The 23,687-nt window shown below is 38.6% G+C and overlaps 1 protein-coding gene across 6 annotated transcripts in view; it reads left to right on the forward strand.

Annotated features, from left to right (window-relative positions):
- The window catches only part of LOC129775818 (alpha-tocopherol transfer protein-like), a 62,886-nt gene extending 42,023 nt beyond the window's left edge, over nt 1-20,863 (forward strand). For 3 of the 6 annotated variants that reach the window (XM_055780949.1, XM_055780948.1, XM_055780950.1), the window contains exons 2-5: nt 8,133-8,172; nt 8,297-8,476; nt 19,622-19,716; nt 19,784-20,863. In XM_055780949.1, coding sequence (XP_055636924.1) covers nt 8,169-8,172; nt 8,297-8,476; nt 19,622-19,716; nt 19,784-20,461 — 957 coding nt within the window. In that variant the 5' untranslated portion in view covers nt 8,133-8,168 and the 3' untranslated portion in view covers nt 20,462-20,863. The remainder of the gene's footprint in view (nt 1-8,132; nt 8,173-8,296; nt 8,477-19,621; nt 19,717-19,783) is intronic. The other 3 variants (XM_055780954.1, XM_055780952.1, XM_055780951.1) reach the window with 1 other exon arrangement.
- Nucleotides 20,864-23,687: the final 2,824 nt, after the last annotated feature.

Below are 23,687 nucleotides of genomic sequence, written 5' to 3' on the forward strand. Positions count from 1 at the left end.
TTTTTCGAAAAATCTTAACTCAAAAACTATAAAATCCAAAAAATTTTGGTTACAGAATAAAATGTAGTAAATTATCTATGTTTTCTTTAAAAAAATATCAAACAAATTTTTAAAACAAAATTATTTTGAAAATTAAAATTCTCAAAAATATGTTTTTTATTCTAAACAAAAAGCGGATATGAATAGCCCTTACAATTTCCAACAAGTCATCCATACATCAGAAGATGGGCACATTCACAGGGAAGGAGTTTTTCCAACTACTTTTTCATGTTTTCTTCGGAAATATGCCATGTATTCCAGAAACTATAAAAGATAGAAAGTCTTCGATAAAAGTTCATATTTCAATAAGATCTGAAAGTTTGTCGAATACACTATATCGCTATCTTGACTTTAAATAAAACTAAGATTAGTTGTATTTTTTTTAAAGAAAACATGAAAAGGTTGTTGTTATAAAAACTTTTTCTCTGTAAAAGTGCCCATATTCCGATGTATGGGTGACTTGTTGGATATTGTAAGGGCTATTCTGCCGTTCTACGCATAGCTGTCCCATGTCACGTTTAGACAATTTTCGTTTTACTTCATAAAACGATGATTTAAGGCTAATCTTCCAGGAAACCAGAAAAAACTTATTGTTTGTTCCCAGCTTTTCAAAAAATGACATCAAGCTCAATTGCCCCATGTTGATATTCTAGGGATAACTGTCCCACCATGTATTTTTGATAATAAATGAATCGGTTCAGGTACAAGAATTTTATGTCACGCTTTCAGCAGGACTAATGCACTCATTCCTGGTTTGGGAAAACGAACTAATTCTAAAACAAATAAAAAAAAGTCTAACAGAACACGCGTACACCTTGTTAGCGAATGCCTAATAAGAATAAGATTTATATTCTGCAAAGGTGTTGCAGATCACTCCTTTCTTTATAAAACGATGTTTTTATGCATAATCTTTCGGAAAAATACCAAAAAACTTATTGTTTGTTCCCAGTATTTCAAAAAACAACATCGAGTTCAAGTGTCCCATGTTTGATTGTGTTTTTCTCAGTTGCTGATTTTGGAACATGGGACAACTATGCATAGAACGGCAGTATTCACATAATTTTTTTGAGATTTAAAAAAAAATGTGTTTTTGAGAAAAATGAATTTCTTTTTCAAAATATTTGTTACTCGGTGTATCTTTTTTATTTTCTTTTGGTATTTTGATATGAAAATTTAAATAACTTCCTACATTTCATCCTTTGACCAGAATTTTGTAGATATTATAGATTTCGAGCTATAATTTTTTGTAAAAAAATTAAGAAACAACGTTCTATCTGAGATGGTGTTGCCAACTTCTTAGACAAGTTGATATGAAATCCACAATTTATTAATTTAAATCGCTTGTTTATCACTTCGAATACTATTTTAGAATGAAACGAAATTTAACGATGTAACGCTGTAAATTGCACATAGATACGATAAATATGAGCCGACTGCATAGCGCGATACACATGGATTTTAAAACCGAGTCTCGAAATCGTCCGTTCAACTGTTTACCTTTAGCCACTTGAGCCGTGGCAAACACAAACAATCAAATGATTAAAACCAACACTCACCTAATCTTCAAGAAGCCAGTTTGACAATTTTAGAATTATAGAGACGAATGAACTTCATTTCATTCATGGCTTATGGAATTTAATACATCTTCTCTTCTTGAATGGCGTTAACGTTCCCTGTGGAGCTTTTGCCGTCTCAACGTATTCATTAGCTAGCGTCATTTATTAATACGAGGGTAGTTCAAAAAATAAGTTTCAATGCCTCAGAAATCGCGGAAAAATAAAGCCAGGACAAAAAAGAAGGTGATTTTCGTAATCTACGTTTCATTTTCTATTTTTCTACATAATCGCCTTAACGTTCGAGGCATTTTTCATAGCGTGGCACGAGTTTTTCCATTCCGAGCGCGAAGTGCGTAGCGTCCAACTTTTTAAAGTACAGTAAAACCTGTTTTTGTGCGGTATTTTTTGTGCGATTTTTTTCGTGCGGTTTTCTGATCTTGTGCGGTACGATTTTGTTTTTTTGCGGCACATGAAGCATATTTGACGAAGTTATCGTCCATTTAGTTTTTTTTCGATGGTGTATATGCATTTCAGTGCGAAAAAAGCATATTTGCGTCTCAATTATCCACTTCTGAAATCATTCTCTCCTTCCATTTCTAAGTTTTTGCATGACATGATATCTAACAGCATCACGTTTCGGCATGCAACTAAAAGCACAAAACAGCCACCCGCAACCGAAGAGGCAAACTGTCCCATCGCAAAGCAGGAAAACAAAAGTAAATTGAACGGTGAACGGCGTGGATTTGAGCTATTTTCTTGGGGGAAACTTTTTTTATGGAAGGAAACACAAAAAAGTTTTTTTCAAAATGAGTACCGAACACGGTTTTTAAAAGCTACTGGTGGAGTTTTGCACGATTTTTTATGCGGTCCCTATCCCCCGCACAAAAAAAGATTTGCCTGTACGATGTAACTGCTTCGGTAGGTCACACCGCGCGCGCTTCGTCAAACACCTCTTCTCGGCCTTGTTGGAACTCTTTCCGCCATCGGTTCACCATTTGAAGACTCATACACCCTACAACATACACTGAACACAATTCTCGATGAATTTCAGCACCACTATTGTTTTTCGGGGTCAGAGAACGAAGGGTAGAACGTAACTCATATTTGGGCGATTTTTTAAGCGGCACTTCCATTTTAAAACTCAATAAAACACGAAGTTTTTTTGCAAACTGCTTAGAAATGTAGTGAAATCACATGGTAAAAATTTTGTAGTTCCATCTTTTCATGCGAGATGGCGCTTGGGCACTGAAACTTATTTTTTGAACGACCCTCGTACTTAGTTCAGATTTCTTAACCCAAATAACACGCCTTGAATGTATTCTGAGGGCCAAGCTCTAGAGTACGCGTGACCACAGTGCAAGTCGAAGGAAATTTCTTTGACGAACAATCCCCCGGCCAGAACGGGAATCGAACGTTCCTTTGTCCAATGGTATAAGATGTGCGCAGCTTATGTTGCAATGCTTTCCTTCTTACTTCGGCTTTGCAATGGTAGTTTTATAAACATATTGTGGCTCGCCGCTACAATTGTTGCTCGTTATTTACTGCGTGCTTCAGTCATCTAAATTATAAACTATGTAAAATCAGGAATTCAGGCCTCCAGTGTTTAATTTTCCACACTTCCGTGCGCTAGTTGGTGTAAGGAAATGTCCTTTTTCCGGCGTTCAAATTAAAGGATGAGATTATAATAACGGGTGTTAAATAAAAAATGAGAATTTTTTCAATCACATATAAAAAATTATTTTTTTTTCATCGATTTCAGTATTTATTTTATTAATAACATAATGTATTTTCTTCAAAAAAATGTCAGTGAATATTTGAGTAAGGGCCGTGGTCTGCTGTTCGACGCAACTTTGTCGCGATGCTCTCACAAGAACGTTGTACGGAACTTATGTCCATTTTCCGGATACAATTCCGGGTTCTTGTAGTCATTTGCTTCGTGTCCTTGGCCCTCCAATTGTTTTATACACTAGGGCACTGAGTGAGCCAAAGAAATCCTCTATTGGGCGGCACTGGGGCAAGTTTGTTGGGTTACGATCTTTCGGCACGAACGGTATCTTTTTCTCCTCAAGATACGCCAGCGTCTTCTTGGCGTAATGGGAAGACGCCTTGTCCGGCCAGAAGACGTACTTCCCATCCGCGTGATGCTCGTTCAGGAACGGCAGCAGGATTTTATCGAGGCACTCTTCTCGATATATTTGTTGGTTAATTGCCAGACCGCTCGGCTTAAACCAAGGCTTTGAAATGCCCCGGTCGGAAATGGCGATATACAACATAACCTTTTTTTCAAACTTGTGCTTGAACTTGTATTTCATTTCAGGCGGTGTGGATGACTTGTCGCTGGAGTAGTAATTATCATTTCCTGGAATATGCGTTTTGGACAGCGGAAAATAGCTTTCGTCGTCCAGAACGAAAGACGTCCCGCGGAATTTTTTGGTCATCTACCGACACTGTGATTTAACCGTCTCAATCTGCTCCTCCGTGTACTCCGGCGACCTCGTCTTCTTCCTGCAGACGATTCCTTCCATCTTGAGGGTCCGATGGATCAATACGTGGGAGCAGCCATATTTCCGACCGGCGTCACGCAGGCTGGTTGCGTCCTTGTTGTCAAACAGCTTCTTTAACGATGTCTTCCTCTGCTTCGTCATTATCGTCACCGGACGACCACTTCCGACCTTCCGCTCTACGTTCAAGGAACCCAGGATACGATATACCGTACTGACAGGTACATTTTCTTCCTTAAAATGTGCCACCGTGAACTTTTTTCCTTGCTGGAAATGCGTTTCGTAGAACCGTACAATGCGTTCGCGGAGCACGTGCTGTTTCGACGCCATCTTTGCTTTGAATAAATTCAAACTAGCAAAACCAAACACGCCTACTGTTTCTAGGGAGCCCAAAGAGCAATTTTCTTGGAGAAAGAAAATTTTACGCTTTTTATTTGAGTTACTGAAAGATATTGAAAAAATTCTCATTTTTTGTTTAACACCCGTTATTTTCGAAAGTTTGTGGGGGAAAACATATAAACGCAAAATTGCAAACATTTTAAAATTTTTGAGCATCTAGATTTAGAATAACTTGGTGCTACAGGTAAAGCAAATAAATCTGATGCGGTTCTAAGAAAATCTTTGTGGTGAAGACTGGAGCGGAAGAGTAAATTCGGGAAATGTTCTCATGTTTGAGAGGTCAAGGGCTCGCACTAGATTGGATCTCAAATCAGAAACTCATTCGAGCTCTCTGGATGAACAATTTAAGCGATATTTCCCTGAACTGACGCTGATGCTGCTTGATGCCTCGGGTGGTGGACCGTTGCTCAACTGGTACCAATCTAAAGATAACATGGAATAGTTGAAATACATGACCGAACCTAACGTTGTGCGGAATCTATTCTTTCTTTTAGTCGAATAGACGAGTGTTTTTACACAACTAGTAAATGCAAATCGATTTTTCTTCATGAAAATCACATGTAATCAAGACGAGTTTGGGTTTGTTGAAAAATTCCAAGTCTCTAGTTGCTAATAAGGCGCATAAGGCGCTTTTATTTATTATGTGTATCAATGACATGCGGAGAGTTTACGATTTTGCGATATCAATCTATTCGCAGATGACACTGTGTTATTCATTGCAGCTAAAGATGTATATCAGGACGTTTTGCACTTGAATGAAGACTTGCATTTTCTAAGTAGATGGTTGAAGTATAAGCAATTGAAATTGAACATAAGTAAAACAAAATACATGATAATCTCGCGAAATCGAATAAATGAGAACATCTCTATTGTTATTGATTATGAGACTATTGACCGCGTTCAGGAGATAAAATATCTTGGCTTGGTGATGATGGCAAACTTAAGTTCAGCACTCACATTGACAATGCCATCAAGAAAATTGCCAAGAAGTATGGAATCTTATGCCGATTGAAAAACGATTTAACTATTTTCAGCAAAATACAGCTATACAAATCAATCATCTCTCCTCATTTGGACTTTTGTTCTACCATTCTATTTCTAGCCAATGGAACACAAATATCGAGATCACAGCGTTGATCACATCCGTGAAGCAAAGAATTGTTTTTTTAACTATGGTGTTCATTTTTAAAGTAATCAACGGTTTGCTACCTCGATATTTGTGTGATCGAGTTAAAAGAGGAAGTGACTTTCATAGTTATAACACTAGAAACGCGAATGAATTAAGAACACCCCATTTCTTGAAAGCTGTGTTTTCATAACAGCTGAATTATTGTTTTTTTACTTTATGACGAAAATTTTAACTGACGAAGTTTTATACGAACGGATAATTTATGTGAAAAGTTTTATGCAGTCTTTTTTATTTTATTTTTTCATTGAATATTGTATCTGACGAAGTTTTTATTGAACGGATTATAATGTGTAGACGATTTAATTTTTTTACATTATTTTATTTCTCTATCTTGTATTAATCTCTATTATGTCTGTCATGATCTTGGTAATGATGGACCATTTTTATTTTTATTTTGATGTTATATTGTAGTTGTTGAAAAAAAATAAAAGTAGTCTACAAAAGTTTGAGCGTCCCGCGCGTGGTGCAGATATGATGGATAAAAATTTTAAAGTTTTGTAAGGACCGGTCTAGAAATTTTTCGTGAATGAAAATTTCTCGATTTCTCTGGATGGGGATATTCAAGTCAATCCAAAACAAGGCTGGCGGTTGGACTTGTGTCTTGGTGGACCATTTGGCTGCAAGGGCCTTGTCGGGACCGTATCGGCTCTGTGGCGGACAAGACTAGGTATTGGCTTGTCTTTTGACATTGAAATTTGTAAATAAAATTAGTTGGTTTTTTTTTTTGCTAAACTGATTTCAATGCTGAGAAAAAAATATCTTTTTGATAACTCGTCTTGCTCAAATCTCTATAGGGGAAGGAGGCGGGACCATCATCATTATCATCATAAGTTGCATAAGGCATTCAAATTGTTCATTTTTATGCATTTCTTCAAATTTATGATTTTCTTCAAAGATAAATTAAGTGCACCCATGGCCGAGTGGTTAGCGTCTCACATTATCATGCCGGGTGGTTCGATTCCCGTTCTGGCCGGGGGATTTTTCCTCAAAGAAATTTCCTTCGACTTGCACTGTGGTCACGCGTATTCTAGAGCTTGCCCCTCGGAATACATTCAAAGCGTGTTATTTGGTTTAAGAAATCTCAACTAAGTATTAATAAATGACGCTAGTTAATGCATACGTTGAGACGGCAAAAGTTCCACAGGGAACGTTAACGCCATTCAATAATAATATTCAAAGAGAAATTATGATCATGGTTTATCCACCTCTGATCATGATTTGTCCGAAAAATGATCATGGTTTGGCCGGTTTTAGAAATCACCATTGTTTGATAAAAAAAATCGCGTTTTCAAGTATATGTTGCATTTTTTTCAAGTTGATGTTGTTTTCTTTAGACTCTCTTCAGAATATTGCCTCTTCTTGGGCATTTTGAAAAAGAACATCACTGAACCAGAGAGAAACTTCCTTTCTTCATTTTTAATGCATCGAGATGCTTTAATTACATGATTTAGATATATAAATCTGATACAAATGGTGTGCAAGCATGGTGTTTACAATATTTGCAAGTGTTATAATCCAGAAAAGGCCAGAATACGTAAAAAATAATCATCTTTAATCATCGATAAAAAGTTAGCTCAAATGAGGGGCGCATTGACACCAATAGAAGGTGGATTTTATAAACTTTTAAACATGCGAATCCGTAAAAATATCTCATAAAACTACTGAAAATCATGATTTGACACAGGTGCGCTAACTAGAGCATTCAAAAAGTGGACAAACCAAGGTCATATTTTCGATTGAACAAACCAACATCTTTTACCTTATGCGGTATCGAAATCAAAATTTCTATTCAATGATACGATTTTCTGACCATTTACTTATTTGTTGTCGGCATTTTAAGCTAGTTACATGGGGAAACAACAAGAGATAAAGGTTAAACGCATTCAACATCGAGCAGCATTTAGCGCGTGCCAGGAAACATCGTGAACCTAGCTTCGATTTCGTTATTGTTACTCGCAAATCAAAAAACCTTAAAACATCAAAACAAAAACACACCGCACAGATGTTCGCTTCCCAGCCGGTAATTGCTAGCTATCCACAAATGATTCGATTCCCACGTGTCCGATAAAGCAACTAAGTATGAGAGAATATGTGTCGATAAGAGATCGTATCAGCCAGCAGCACCAGCACTGGCTTTGGTCCGAAACTGCTAGACGCGGATATATATGTACCTGCTCCACACGTCAGTCAAGCTTTATGGGTGGGCTTGATTGCACTTGGGCCAGCTGTGGTGGCCCCGTCAAAACGCGAACGCGAACGCGCTTTTACGATCTGGGCACATGGGTAATATAAGGTTGCCCGCGCGGATTAGCTTGTTCACTACACTCTGAGCTCTCCCTGCCTACCAAACGAGGTGAAACACTCGATTTCGTCGTTGCCACTAGTGACATCTAGTTGTTGGGACGTCCTTTACATTTTTTTGTTCTTGTTCGTGTTTGTTTGATTCAGCTTTTGGATAGTCGAAATTGATAATTTTTCGTCAAAATGAGTAAGTATATCGTCCTTAAAACTCAATTTATAATGCTTTAGGTTCAACTGTACATTTATTTTTTTTTCTATTCCGACTTGCATTGAATTAATGCATTCTGTTTTCATTTCGTTTCCTTTCTCAGGGGTGCCTACGATGCTTTCGGAGGTGGACGAGCTGCCCTCGATCCAGCTAGGGGACTACGTGCTACGGTTCGAACTAGAGGATTTGACACCGGCCGTGAAGGAGGTGGCCAAAAATGAACTGCGTGAGACACCGGAAATTAAGGCCAAAGCTGTTGAAGAGCTGAGGGAATTGCTGAGAGGTAAGCTGATTAAAAATGTTCCCGCACAAAAAATCACTTTCACCTAATCATCGTGATTAAGTTACCTCGTCGTAGATTAATGACTTCAATATATATTTGCAATAAATTCGAATCTCGTTTCATCATGAGTAACTATTGGCAGATGAATCGACGAATCTCGATTTTTTTTGGTATCAATCATTTTTGGGGAACATGTGCACAATTTGTGCCAAAAATCGTCAATTAGTTCCAATATCGAACTGCGTTTAGTTCACTTCTAATGAAGTTACTCGTATTCATATGATATGTAACTCATTTCCTCCCACCATCGCGGGAGGTTTCGTGTTCCTCGCACATTTATAGTAAATAATATCGAACGATTGACCATGCTGTTAAGTGTGTATAATTTCGTTAAACGGTAAACATCATGTTGGATAGTGTTATAAATAAGCTGACCAAATAGTTTAGGAATAAAAACGGGACACTTTAGAATAAAAAAACAAAAAGTCAAATATCTGTTGAAGAATTTGATTGAGTGAATAAAACCAATCAATCAAACATTCTTAGACAGACCTGCATAGATCTCTACTACTAAATAATATTTAGAAGTTGAAAGGACTTTGCGAAGGAGTGTATGATTCTTGGATATGTTATCATAAAATGTGTAATGTTCTGTTTGACTATAATCATTAGAGGAACTGGTACAAATTCGGTAGAAATTTCCTTCGACTTGCACTGTGGTCACGCGTATTCTAGAATTTGCCCTTCGGAATACATTCAAGGCGTGTTATTTGGCTTAAGAAATCTCAACTAAGTATTAATAAATGACGCTAGTTAATGCATATGTTGAGACGGCAAAAGTTCCACAGAGAACCAAAAACCCAAAATATCTGTGTTTTTAAAAGAAATTTCAAGTTTTGTTGTTTTTGAAATCTCGAAAAATTTTCCTGTGCGTCTTTTGAAAAATCATGAAAAATCGAATAGTGAGCCGATTTTTAATATTAAAGCTGATTTGGATCAAGAAATTGATGTTCTTCAACTAATTTGAGTAAGTATATCGAGATTTTAATCACAAATTTCATAGAGTTCATTCCAAAGTGAAAATTCGGTATGCGGGTAATTTGGCACCCCAATGTAAACATAGTGTTGATGATACACTATGCTAAGTATTGCATGCCCATGCAGCAATTGATTCGTTTTACTTTTTTAGTTACAAATTAGTCGAGATGAAATTTGTTCACTTATTCTTGAAAAAATCGTTTTTTTGTTCCGCTTTGTTTTGTAAAATTGCATGCTTTTTCGTCAAAGTTGAGTTAATTTACGTAAGATAGTGTACTTCACTTCTATTTTGTATGAAAATGTCAAAAAATATGTTTTTCAGTGATTTTAGGATGATTCTTTTAATTTGAAAAAAATAAAAAAATGGGGTTCCAAGTTTATACCTAGGCATCTCGGGTACTCGAATTTGAGTTGTTTCACTTCTATGCTCAAAGCTCCGAGCCAAATCAAGATTTTTGAAATCGGTTTGCGGAGAAAAGTCCGCAATAGATCCCTTCATAAACTGACGTAATATGAAGAAAATCCGAGCATTGGCCAAGAGCTAAGTCCAAAAAAACAAAATGGGGTACCGAATTTGTACCAGTTCCTCTATCATGGTTTCAACATCAACACGTGCCTTTTCTGTTGTCCAAATATTGATCATCATGGAAAAAAAATCCTTTCAACTGACGCGGTACTAGGGTAAGTGAGGCAATTTGGACCCCCAAGCAAATCGTCTAATATTCCAAAACCAATACGGTTTAAATAGAAAATGTCACATTGAACACTGAGCTACACTAGTTTGCATGGGCTTTTGTCTACGCAAAATCAGAAAGCATGTCACGTTTTTGAAATAGTGTAATAGTTTTAACGGTAAGAACTATTTTTGCTGCGAAATCACTCGCTCGAAATGTAAATGCAGCGTTCGTTCGTACCGATTTTGTGGATAGAGGAGATATTGCAAATTCCGCCTTTTATAACTTATCAAAACAGTCTCTCCTAATGCTGATGTCACACAAAACGATTCTGATCGATACAAAATTCTAGAGCAAAATCGCTTCGGATGATCAAAAATTTTTTTTTAAAACAATAGGATGACCGAAATAACCTTCTGTCCACATTATAAAATTCCAGGCGTTCAATAGGTCTCAGATGCTGAAAAGATTTAAAATTGGTATTATATAACCTTTGTATAATATGGTACATTGAGTTCCCTTGGATAAGCAATCACGTGACCTGTTTTTTTGATTTGGCACCCTTAATGAAAAACGTAGTCCTACGTCGAAAACTTTCGATCACCAATGGATTCATGACTTCACACTGGATGAGGAACCGACAAGACAGAGACCTTGTGCTACTTTAATTTGAGATTTAAAGCTTGATTACCATGGAATAAATCTCAGATGAACATGAAGGCAATTTTTACAAAGGCTCAGTAATTATATGATTGAGTTCATTCGAAATAAATCAAGTTATACTTCTCTTCAAGCAAATTTTTCCACGCAGCCTAAAGTCTGGTAATTACTGCATTCGAAATACGCTTGATTGAAGTCCGTCATGAGCGAGCTATATTAGACCTTTTGAGCCACATTGAGGATCCAGTCTTGTTTACACAATCTCCCGTAAAAACATTACAAATATGATTCGTCCAAATCTGACAGGGATTGTCGATCTCGCCTGGGTAAATGGTCGAAGTCGACCATTTTTCGAAGTGTTCACAACAAGCAAATACGGTAACTGGTTGTGAAATTCATAACATGAATCACGAATCGATTCAAGGTTATACGGAGGTTTCGCCATAATAATACATTGTGGTTTTTGTCGTAAAATCAACAAAATGATTGATATGGATTGTCCGTTGATTGCCTGGACACGCCACGAGCATTAGGGAATTTACCGCATCACACCGCTTTAATTTCGTCAATCCAGTCGAAATCTGTGAAAGCCCAGATTCGAACTTCCCCAGAAGCTTCCTTTTATTAGTACAAGTGCACCTCAGACTAATGACTCGCTAGAATCATCGAATTTCTACAAATGATGCGATAATTACAGGAAAAAAAAACCGCAGATCATCATGATCCAGTAAAAACAAACTCAAGATTTGTGCTAAGTCATTCAACGCTCCTAATCTCCAGTGATTCATCATTCTAGCAATTATATCTGTCCAACGTTTTTTTTTTTGGACACGATTGTATGTATATTTTTTTACTCTCAGGAAGAGAATGCGCGGCATAAGCTTCCAAACTTGTTATATCCTATTTTAATCGTCATTCTCAAATGTTGTTTTGGGACCAACGATGTCGTGTGAAGCCCAAATGCCAGTGACAAGAGACAATTATATTATTATAATATGATGAAATGTACGTTATTCGTTTGAGGTGGCTGTATTCCCCCATCAAAAACGAGTGCTGTTTATTAGCTGATTTGTGCGTTGAGAATATTGAAGTACTCTGCATATGTCGGCAATAAAATCTGAATCAAGCCACTGTGCTTTGACCTTTTTTGTACAGTTATAATTACGGTGACCAACCCTCAATGGAAGAACTGAGATATTTACACTTTGAGAGAATCATATTTGTTCATTCGCTCAACATAGTTCCCGCAAATCGAGAAACGTCCATATTAGATGTAATTCAAAACACGGTAAAAAAACACGATCATTTGAATTATTATGACAAAAAAGTACCGTTTTGATTTGTATTCCAAACGGACTGAAAATCCGAACGTTCCATTTTTAAAACTAAATTTTCTGAACATCAATGTTGTAAATAATTGAATGATGAAAACTCCGATATTCTCTACGGTATACCCTTCAGTATAACAACATTTATAGGTATCAAAACAACATTGATGTTCTGTAAATTTAGTTATTCAAATGAAGTATGAACCATCATTCAAAGGGAAATACATATCGGATGAATGCTTTGCATAATGTTGGCGTAAAAGATCATTATTTTCTATTTCATCACTTTAATAACAACTAAACAAAATATCGCTTCTGTAAGCCGAACATGATAAACAATGATAAAAACCTATTCTGGAATGCTTTCGGAATAAATCACGCTGAAAGACATAACTGTCAGTAAATACCATCAATTCAAAATGCCTGAAAAAAGATTCCAGCTATTTACCCCGATCGGATTTGAATTTACACAATGTTTCATTCTGTAACCCGATCATGATAGCCTTTGCATTCTGCAATCCGAACGAGATCGATTTCTGTATTCTAAAATCCGTCCGAAATTGAAATCCAATTGACATATGCAAAAGTGGCAACATTGCCTTGTTGCAAAACAAAATTGTGACTGAAAATGATTTTATATTTTCAATAAATTTTGAGCAGAAATGATAGGGAAAATTTGAGAAAATAGTTAGGTGAGGTATTTAAGTATTAAAATTTCCATTTAAATTTCAACAATTTAGATCTGTACTGTCCAGATATGGATAGTTGACGTAAGCGCCAACTGGATTTTTCAAACGAATTAAAATAACAAAACTCATAAAGCACTTACGGCCCGCTTTTGACCCTTGACATTTATTAAATTGGGACTTCATAAACTAGAAACATTACATTCTTTATCACTGAGTGGTAATGGTGGTTACTTCAACCATGCATATTTGGGCAGTGTATTCCTGCAGGCCTGAATATGGGTGATTAATCTCCTAAAAAACTCATGCAAGATAGTTGTCGCTTTGTTTTATGGGGATAATCTTTTGAGATGTATGAATTCCTGTGGTGACAAAGAAATTTAAACTATTATCGTGAGATATTCGAACTCTACTCCACGCAACTGCCAATGCCGGCCCTAGGGCATCCATATACTAATACACTGCATTTGACAGCGTCAAACATGTCACTCGCGAGAACTGCAAAACTCTCACGCTGGTGTAAATCAAGGCGCTCAACATACTACCAGGTGGGTCAAAATGTGAAACCCACTCTACAGCCATTAATTTACAGGATGACATTAAGAGCCCCCGCATACCAAGCAAACATGTTCTGGGAGGAATTAATTTTTAAACTGTATGAATGATGGCGAAAGATTGTGTGACAAAACTGTGCATATTGAATTGAATAAATGTATGTCTGCCTATAAAAAGGATGGTTCTGTTTTCCCAAAATATCCTGATTTCTCCCTGATTAGTTTTTTCATTCTCCCTGATTTTTGAAAATTATAGTTGCCAACTCTGCTCCGTACACCCGAAAAATCTTTTTTCGTGATATAAAAAAGACGGGTGGGTAATGTCGGGGACATAACCGGAGTGACGTAGGACTATACAAAGGGGACAGCTTTTGTTAAATATATATTTTAAATATATTGTTTTATTTTCTTCTCCTACGTGAATACCTACCTATCTACCTGAAAAATGGATTAATTTACTGTTTACTCTTTATGAATATGTTGATGGTTCTGAAAAGAACCTTTGGTGTTGTGTTTTTGTTATCACTCGATATTCCCATCTAATTCGGTTAAAACTTCCTGTTTAGCTATTGCGTTTGCCACTCGCCACAGCTTTCACAGTTGGAAAATTTCTTCCCATCCAGCTTGTGACATGTTGTTCAGTAAATTACATTTAATGCGACGTGTCGGAGAAACACTTTGCCACTCACTGAAACTAATTGTTGCCTTGATGAGCGCCGAACCGAAGCTGCTCTGTTCTTGATGCGGGTTTTCTGATTGTCGTGAGCAGCTTTGCAAGCCAACTCGAGCACTCCGACGGCCGAAACTCTATAATCGCTGTTAGGTATACTGGTGCTCCGGCACCAATCCGTTCGGCCTAGTTACCCTTGCGGAGCAATCAGTGAATGCGACCAACAGGGAACTGGAGACCTGCACGGTTCGAGTGAGACTTTGCCTTTCCCTTAACTTGTCCTCCTTTGTTACGTCCACGATGCCGATGCCGTACAACCACACGGGTTTACGGTTTGAAAGAAAATAAGATATTTTTTTGGGGTCCGCGTGTTTTATACTCTAGCGGTACACACTCACAGGATAGAGACAAATCGGCAGACTCAGCCAAAGAGGCGAGTCCAACGAGACGAACGAATGAGCGTTAAAAGGGAGCGATGGCAAAAAAATACATTCATTATGATTTGTTCGCTCGTTGGATTCACATGCAGGCTAAAAAGGGTCCTTTTCAGGATCACAAAATTATCTTCAATCTAAAGAGTTTATTGTTTTGTTATCACTCGATATCCCCATCTTATTCGGCTAAACCTTCCTGTTTAGCGATTTGTTGCCACTCGCCACAGCTTTGACAGTTGCAAGATTTTAACCTGTAATTGAACATTTGCGATGACAGTGGTACAGTGTCGACTTTCAATGTGGGGTCATAATTTGTATCTCTATGTTTACAAAAATGTCCAACTAAATAAGTCGCATTACATGTCCGTCCAATTAGCTAAATGTCGAACTAATTGTAAATTACTGTACTTTCAATCTGGAAACAATTTAAGAATTGGTGAAAATTGAATAATCTGGAATGTTCCCAACTATCAATAAGCTCAGAACAACTGCCAAATTCACATACTCATCAGATCCTGGCAAACAAATTATAAAAAAATCAATTTGTGTTTTATTAATATTTTGGATAATGTTTTAGAAAGCATTGAACTGTATTTCCTAAACTCTTTTTTGGAAGGTTTAATGGCCCTGAAAAGCGCCTTGTTTTATGGAATGGTTCCAATTTAGAAAACTTTGTACTCGTGGTTTTGAAAAAAAACCTATTCGAACGCCCTCGATGCCGCCTTTTTCTGGATTTGCCACCAAAGCAGTTTGTATAAAGAACAAACTTTTTTCTTCTGCTACCTGTCGTTTTGCGATTGCGTTTGCCACTCGCCACTCGCTGCAACTGCCTGTTGTCTTCATGTCCACCGAACCGAATGTGTTCTGTTCCGAATGCGGGTTTTCTTATCGTCGCGAGCAGCTTTGCCAGCTAACTCGATCACTTCCGCGGCCGAAACTATATAACGCCGGCTAGGTGTACTGGTGCACTGGTACTAACGCGCTCGGCCTAGCTACCCTTGCGGGGAACTCCAGATCAACACGGTTCGAGCGGGATTTTGCCTTTACCTTCACTTTTCCTCCTTTACCATGTCCAGACATGGCTGCTTGGGTTGGTTTGTTGATGTGTTGTGATGCGAACCGATGTGGTGTACGGTTTGGATGAGAATGATCCTTACGGCAGCGGAGCGGGGATTTTTAAGCTGACTGGCTGGCTCGAGAATTACGCATGTGTGAGACTGCGACCAATGTTTCGTTCATTTTTTTCTTTTTCCTTTCCAATCGTGCTTCATTCTATTTCGCTGCTGCTCTGGTTGCCCGTTTTGGTCGGTACGATTTGAGGAGCACAAAATGGACCAATCAAAAATGGGCACATAGTGCATTTTGACAATGCTTGATATTTCACAATTATTCAATTATTTATCTCAAGAAAAATGAAATGTTATTCGTTATGATAGATGCGTAGATATATTTCCTATCAATTGATGCAAAAACTTTTGCGATCTATTGAGAAATGCTCGAGTTATAAGCGTTCCAAATCTTGCATTTTTTCCTACTTGTTCAGTGCCTAGATTTCCATTTCACCCCCTATATCTTCCGGTTAGACGTAGTCCTACGTCAAAATCATCACAATCATCACGGGAACACCTAGTTAACTGTCCAAATGTGTGCGAAATTATGTTCTACCCCTTAGGTGTTTGAACAATCAAACGATTTTGCGAGTCCGTTGATCATGGCAGCAAAAGAAAAACTGAAAGATGTTGACCAGTCGACGCTTCTTGCATCATGCGTAAACCAGAGACCATTTGAGTCTGAAATGAAATTTCAAGAAGCTATCTATATTTATAATGACGCTTTCGCAGCAGTTTTGAGCTATTGAAACAAGTTTTTGTGGCTAATAAATAAAGAAAAATTACTCGTAAAACTTTTATCTTTCGAATAAAGATATTTTCATACCACTTCGTTCATCCGGCACAAAGATACTAACTCTCAAAACTTTGTACTCCGAACGTAACCCTCTCGTTTTTGAGCCTTTGAACTTGCACCCAAGTACTGAAATGAAAGACGTAGTTGTACGTAAAAACCAAAAAAGATTCTATAACATTGGCTTTTGGTAACCTGTTTAGTTGAATAATACCATAAATAATAACCGGTTACCTCCGTCTAAAATCACGATTTTTCAATATAATATACTTATCATGGTCATAGGTGGACTATGGCGGTGGACCGCCCCCTTCACCGCCCCCCCGTACCCTACGAAACTAATTATGACTAATATTGGAAAGTGTGAAAGGCGATCGACAATTCGATCAATCTAATTACGCTCAATGAAGACATGAAGTTTACTTCAAAATAATGGATACCTTCTTCCCCAACCTAATATAATCTGCGCTGTGAGAATGAGTCATGTCCGGCATGCATTGGAATCTCCTCACCCAGGCCGACGAGCTACGTGTTCGTGTTCCTAGTAAGGAATTATTACGATGGCATGCACTTGCCCTATTCGTGGCAAGGTTACTAGAATTGTTACGGTAAGATTAACGTGTCTGGAATAGAGATGCGCTCGGAAGAAAAATTCGTTTCCCATCAGATCAATTTAGTTATCAATTCAGCAAACGATCCGCATAAATACTCGTTAAATTGCCAATGCGTTGCAGCTTAGTGATAATGCCTTTTGAGTTACCGAGTCACATTGGATGCGTTATTCCGAGTGTTTGCGATCACGTTTTCGAATAACGCTACTTGTCATATGTTTTTTGACGTGGGACTACGTCTAACCGGAATATATGGAGGGTAAAATGAAAACCTAAACACAGAACATGCAGGAAAAAATGAAAGATTTCGAATGCTTATAGCTCGAACATTTCGTACTGGATAGGAGAGATGTTTGCATCACTTGATAGGGAGGGTGGCATTTCTACGCATCTATCGCAACTAACAAAATGTTGTTTTTCATTAGATAAACAATTGAATAACTGTAAAATATTAGGCGTTATCTAAACGCCCTAACTGCATCGTTTTGATTGGCCCGATTTACGGTTGCCCTAACACAGCCATCAAAACCAAGCAGCCTTGGGGAAATCGGCATTGCAAATACATGAAAGTAGGGGGACTTTTGTTCTCATCGAAAAATGTTCCCTAACACAGACTTTAAAACCAAGCAGCGAAATCGGCATTGCAAACACACGAAAGAGCCTAGAGGCGAGTGAACTGAAAAGTTTAAACCCTCTTAAAGCCAAAAAGAAGAAAAAGAACACACGAAAGTAGGGGGAGCTTTTGTTCCCACCGAAATGTGTTCCCTAATAGAGATTTCTAAACCAAGGTGCCTGGAGAAATCGGTATTTCAAATTCATGCAAGTCGGGGGTAATTTTGTTCCGACTGGAATGTGTTTCCCTAACACAGACTTCAAATCCATTAAGCGTGGGGAAATCGGCATTGCGAATTCATACAAATCGGGGGTATTTTTGTTCCGATTGAAATGTGTTTCCCTAACACAGACTTCAAAACCGAGGTTTCTGGGGAAATCGGCTCTGCAAATAAATGCAAACTGCGAGTACTTTTGTCCTCGCTTGCCTTTGTGCAGAGTGGAATATGTCTGTCCTAACATGATCTTCTAAACTTAGGAACCTGGGAAAATCGTGCAGCCACTAGAAGCGAATGAACTTCCCAGTTTCAAGCAAATTCGAGATTCGAGAAGTATGTACACTTTTGGGATGTAAACTTCAGAGGGAAATGTAAAATAAAATAATCGTTTGATAATTTTTTTTTTGTCTTTATTGGAAAGATTTTCAGCCTTAGGCTGGTTCATCAAACGTTTGATAATTCTTCCGTACATATATTTTGTTCTAGTCATCATAGCAAACGTAAAAGGTCCGTCATTAAATTTACTTGTAACGAAGAACCATCAATCACAATAAATGAATTGACTTTACACGGCATTTGTTCATTTTTTTCACTCACAGAGCAAATATATTGAACTCAATTGAATTTGGAAACTGTTTCATTCAATCAAGAATTTAATTAATACAAACGAATGATTGCTAAGCTAAGGTAGTTCCACGTGAACCTTGCGGTTATATCATAGATATAACCCACTAATTTTTTTGATAATTCTTTGTGCGTGATACAATCACATTGATGCTTATTCTCGTTCGGGTTAAGTGTAATTGCATGTGACCTCTAATTATCGCTTGTTTCTTTCGGATGAGGAAAAACTTATTTACGATTAGACACGTGCAATTACCCATTTGTTTCCGTCAGTCGGTTAACGATAATTATCTCAGAAAGGCAAATCATTATTTGATAATCATTCACCTGAAATGTATGATAATGATTATTAGTCTTAATAACAATTCCCACCACCCAGCACCACCCCATTGATACCACGACATCGAGCATATTGTCTGGTCGTGTATCCGGTTCCATGCTGCTCGCTCTCAGCTCTCTAGAGCACTGAGAGCAAAAGGCAGACAATCGGATATCCCCGTCCGGGATATCTTAGGTAGCCGTGATCCTGATCTTCTGCTTCATCTATACCTGTTCCTCAGAAACGCCGATGTCAACGTTTAATGATGTTTCCTTCGTTGTGTCCCTGTTTCGTATCCCTCCTATCCGATCTATAAACTTTTACTTAGTCGCGGCAATACATACACACACTCTTTACAGATACACGGGCCAAAGGTTGTGCAGTCCACTGATGATTCAACAAAAGCCAAAGGTTGTACCGCTCATGACAACTCTACACGAGCTGATGATTGCGCCGGCTAGTGACCATTCTATCCTGGATTCCTCGAGAAGACGCACCACGCTAGATATGGGGTACAGACTAGGGGGGCGTTGCTGATTAATGGTCAGCTGCATCCCAATAGGAAGTATCCCGTGTCGGGCACAGGTACAGATCATTGAAGACAGCAACATCACAATTACGAAAACACTTGTAATACTAACCTCGAGCCAACCGCGAGTAATCGGTTACATATTACTAACATAGTTATAAGGCAAACATTGTCGAAATATTGAACTCCCGGCCCCGTCAGGTTGACGCCATATGAGCCTTAATAAAAATATATATTTTGGATAAAAAAAAAAAACAATTCCACCCTCAAATATCTTTCTCTCCAGGTCAAGATGAGCTGGTGGTTCCACTGGACAACGATGATTGGATGGTGCGATTCTTGCGACCCTGCAAATTCTACCCACAGAGCGCCTTCGAGCTGGTGTGTATAACGCTAGTTGAAACTGGTCAATGATCATAATTCATCACCGTTAACCCTCTGTTTTCAGATCCAACGATACTACCAGTTCAAGGTCAAGCATTTCGACATGTACAACGACCTGAGCCCCTCCCGCGAGGCGAACATCTTCAACCAAAACATCCTGGCGGTGTTCCCCAACCGGGATCAACTCGGACGCCGAATTCTGCTGCTCGAGCTGGGCAAAACGTGGAAGCACAAGGAAGTCTCGCTGGATGAGGTTTTCAAGGGATGCGTACTGTTCCTAGAGGCGGCAATGCTCGAACCGGAGACGCAGGTTAACGGTGCTGTGGTAATTTTCGACATGGACGGACTATCGATGCAACAAGCGTGGCAATTCACACCCCCGTTTGCGAAGCGCATTGTTGATTGGCTGCAAGACGCCGTCCCGCTGCGGGTCAAGGGTATCCACATTATCAACCAACCAAAGATATTCAACGTGGTGTTCGCTCTGTTTAAACCAATCCTGCGGGAGAAACTACGCAATCGAATCGTGTTCCACGGCACCGATCGAGAGTCACTCTACAAGCACATCTCGAAGGAGTGTCTTCCTCCCTGCTACGGCGGCACCGTGGATGCACCCCGTGTCCAGGGTGAACAGTGGTACGAACTGCTGCTGAAATGTGATAACGAGTACACCGCCATCAACAAGTACGGCTATCTGAAGCAGTTGGACGAACTGAGGCTCAAGAAGAGCAAGAAAAAGTGAACTTGGGAATTAGGACGGCGGAAACTGGCATGTGATGAACAGGGCTTAAGTTATTGATTTTAGTTACACACATTGATTGTTCAATCATGTGAGAGAGGAATTAGGTTCCGTATTCCATAGCGATGGGTTTCTCTAGGGGATTCTCTTCGAATTTAGCCATAACAAGTAAACAACATTTACTTCCAACGTTGAGGATGTGTGGGAAATGAAATTATATTTCTGGATAGCATCAGGGAAAGTAGATATTACTGGGGAACGATTTGAGATACAATCTGCTGTGAATAATAACTATGATTATTGGGTTTAAGTTGTAAATATATTTCAAATTAGTTGTTAGAAAATATAATGGTTGAATAAAAGTTGTACATTCAGTGAAAATGTATTGTAGGCTCGTGCTTCAAATGGTGGTCTTTGCTTTATTTAACCCTTTCCCGTACAACATCGAGTCTCACTCGTGGTACTTGCATAATATAGGGCGCTAGAGCGCTCAGTAGAGTAGTGAAATCACTTGATGTGTGACGTATTAAATAATACGGGAAGGGGTTAATATTCCACATTTCCCTTTATTCGTTTGTGTGAAAATAACTAATAACTAATACAGCTGAAGTTAGAAAGATAGCAGTTTGATGTGATGTGATGATGAAGGAATCGATTATCCTTTGGCCTTGGAATCTCCTACGTCTTCTTCAGCTTTTATTATGGTACTAGTTGACCCGGCAAACTTCGTCCCGCCCAAATTTTATTTTTCGTTATCACATTCACGTTCTCTTACTAAGCGCACGTTCATGTGTCCAATCGCAGAACTGTTCATTGATTGATCTTCTAATCTACCCTTTAAAATTACCTTTTACTATAAAATTCCTAGTACTTCTGCCAAAACTCGTCATTATAATATTATGATTAATGAATTATTTTCAGACACAATTTTCGTTCAAGATTTTCCAACCACTTGCAAATAATATGTTTCGCCGTTACATGGTATAAATGTTTGATACAGAAAATATGATAGAATAAAGACAGCCCTAAACCGGACATTTCCTTCCTCGAGTGTTGCTTCTATCAACACATTCGACGATCCATTTTTATTTATGTAGATAGAAGAAGCTATAGGAGTGAGTTTTATCACATTAAAATCAATTTCCACTTTCGAACAAAGATCAAAAAGTCATTAGAAAATGAATGTAGTACTAGAGAATAAACACAAAGTTTTAACCCTCCTGTAACCCGTACATTGTGTGTTTATAGGCGTTATTTGTATTTATTTTAAGTTATAAAAGTTATAATTAAATTTAAAAAATTGTAAGGGGTTGTATCTAGGACACGACCGCATATTTTCGACGTAGAACTTGTTGACCTATGGAGGTACCAACAGAGATACACGGAACACCGGGAAACGAACAAAAGGGAAACACCAGAGAGCAAACTGAACAACCACGGATACTTTCGGAGAGCAAAACAACAACGCGTCTTTACTGAATGATATATATTGTGGAATGAACAGAAGTGATTACAGTGTAGCCAGTTTGTAAAATGTTTCTTCTCTCTTCAGCCAAGGTGGCATCATTAAGGTGCTCATCCATTCCCAACACTCCTCCTGGATGAGTACCGAGTACTACTATCTATATAACTAATTCAATTTGAGCCGGACTGATCGATATACTAAAAGCGTCGGCGGCCATTTCCTAGTATAACACTTTTTTTTTTCAAGCGAGATACCTTCCTCCTTCCATGAAGTAGGTAGAGAAACGGTTCCGGTTCAGCCTTGAAGTTCAGATTAAATTTCGCCTTGTGTAACGCCCTTTTCCAGCACATATGCTTCAGCAACAAGCCATTGTTGCTAGCCATCGCCATTAGCACACCTGACATCGCCTTTCGGGTAACCGAAACGCAGACATCGGTAAAAACGATTTTGAATGCTTTCTTCCGCTTCATCTTGAATACATTTTTCACTCTGATTACTTCTTTTCTGGGAGGTAACGATACCAACTCCTTCATTTGATTCACTGCATGTGTCGCTATCTCCGCGTTAATGGCATGCTTTCGATCTGTCACTAGCATTGCTTCTCTATAATCTTCGGGCTCTTTATCTACAGTCACTTGCCCCACTACATAGTCCTTGAATTGTTCAGGCAGTACACTCCGGGTACGCCGGCTCCCTCGATTCAGCACTGTTTGTTCTTCTAGTAACTCTGGTTCGAAGCCCAGGGGATCACTTTCATTCATTTCACTAGCATCGTCATATTCAGAATCGTCTTGTTCATGATTTTCACGATGTTCAATAAAAACTTTTTGTTTCTCTTCAGAATCACTCGCACTATCACCGCCCTGTTCCACGGGATTCTCTGCAGAAACCACTTTTTCCTCCTCCAGCTGTTCTGAACCATTTCCTAGTTCCAGAAAGCGCGGATCACGGCTTATTGTGATGCAATTCGTTGCGAGATCAAGGAAGCGATAGCCTTTGTGCTGGCTCGCGTAGCCCACAAATACTAACTTCTTCGCTTTCGGGTCGAATTTCTTTCGTCGTTGGTTGGGTACGTGTACATAGGCTTCACACCCGAACACTTTTAATTCAGCCAAATCCGGCACTCATTTGTTTATTCATGACTCTTGTCTAATCACATTTGATCCCCCAAGTGGAGTTGGACCCGGAATAAACATTACTTCTGCCTCAACGTTGTCCTGTTTTCAGGCGATTTTAAGAAAGTCCTTAACAACCTAATGACTTGCAAACTTGAAGACTGAATTTCAAATCAAAACAGAACAGAAGTGTAAAAATGAAAAACATCTGTCATCGATAAAACAGGTCACCCAAAGAAATCTAGTACACAGAAATACGACCGTAAATCAGAATAGCTTTTTTTTCTGACGACGTATCGTATACGACGAATGATAATACTGATACGGCCAAGATTGGCAAGATTGATTATTCGTATTGGCATAGTTATCACACCGAAATGAAAACGGAACGTTACGGGGGATTTATTGATGGAGTCCTTGTAGAAGGTTTTTTGATACTTTCGTATTGGTGTCACCGGAGCCGAAATACAATAGATAGCAATTACTTAACCGGGCAAACGTATGCCGTCCGACGCCCGCTGACGCTCGGTCGGGCCTAACTAAAGGACCGTCTCCTATGTTTCAAACCAACCGGGCAATCGATGGAACACAGGTTTGTTTGCGAAAGGCCGCCGCTTCCGACGTGGCTCATGAATTTCAGCACACCTCG

The sequence above is a fragment of the Toxorhynchites rutilus genome, chromosome 3 (genome assembly GCF_029784135.1).
Source record: "Toxorhynchites rutilus septentrionalis strain SRP chromosome 3, ASM2978413v1, whole genome shotgun sequence".
NCBI lineage: Eukaryota > Metazoa > Arthropoda > Insecta > Diptera > Culicidae > Toxorhynchites > Toxorhynchites rutilus.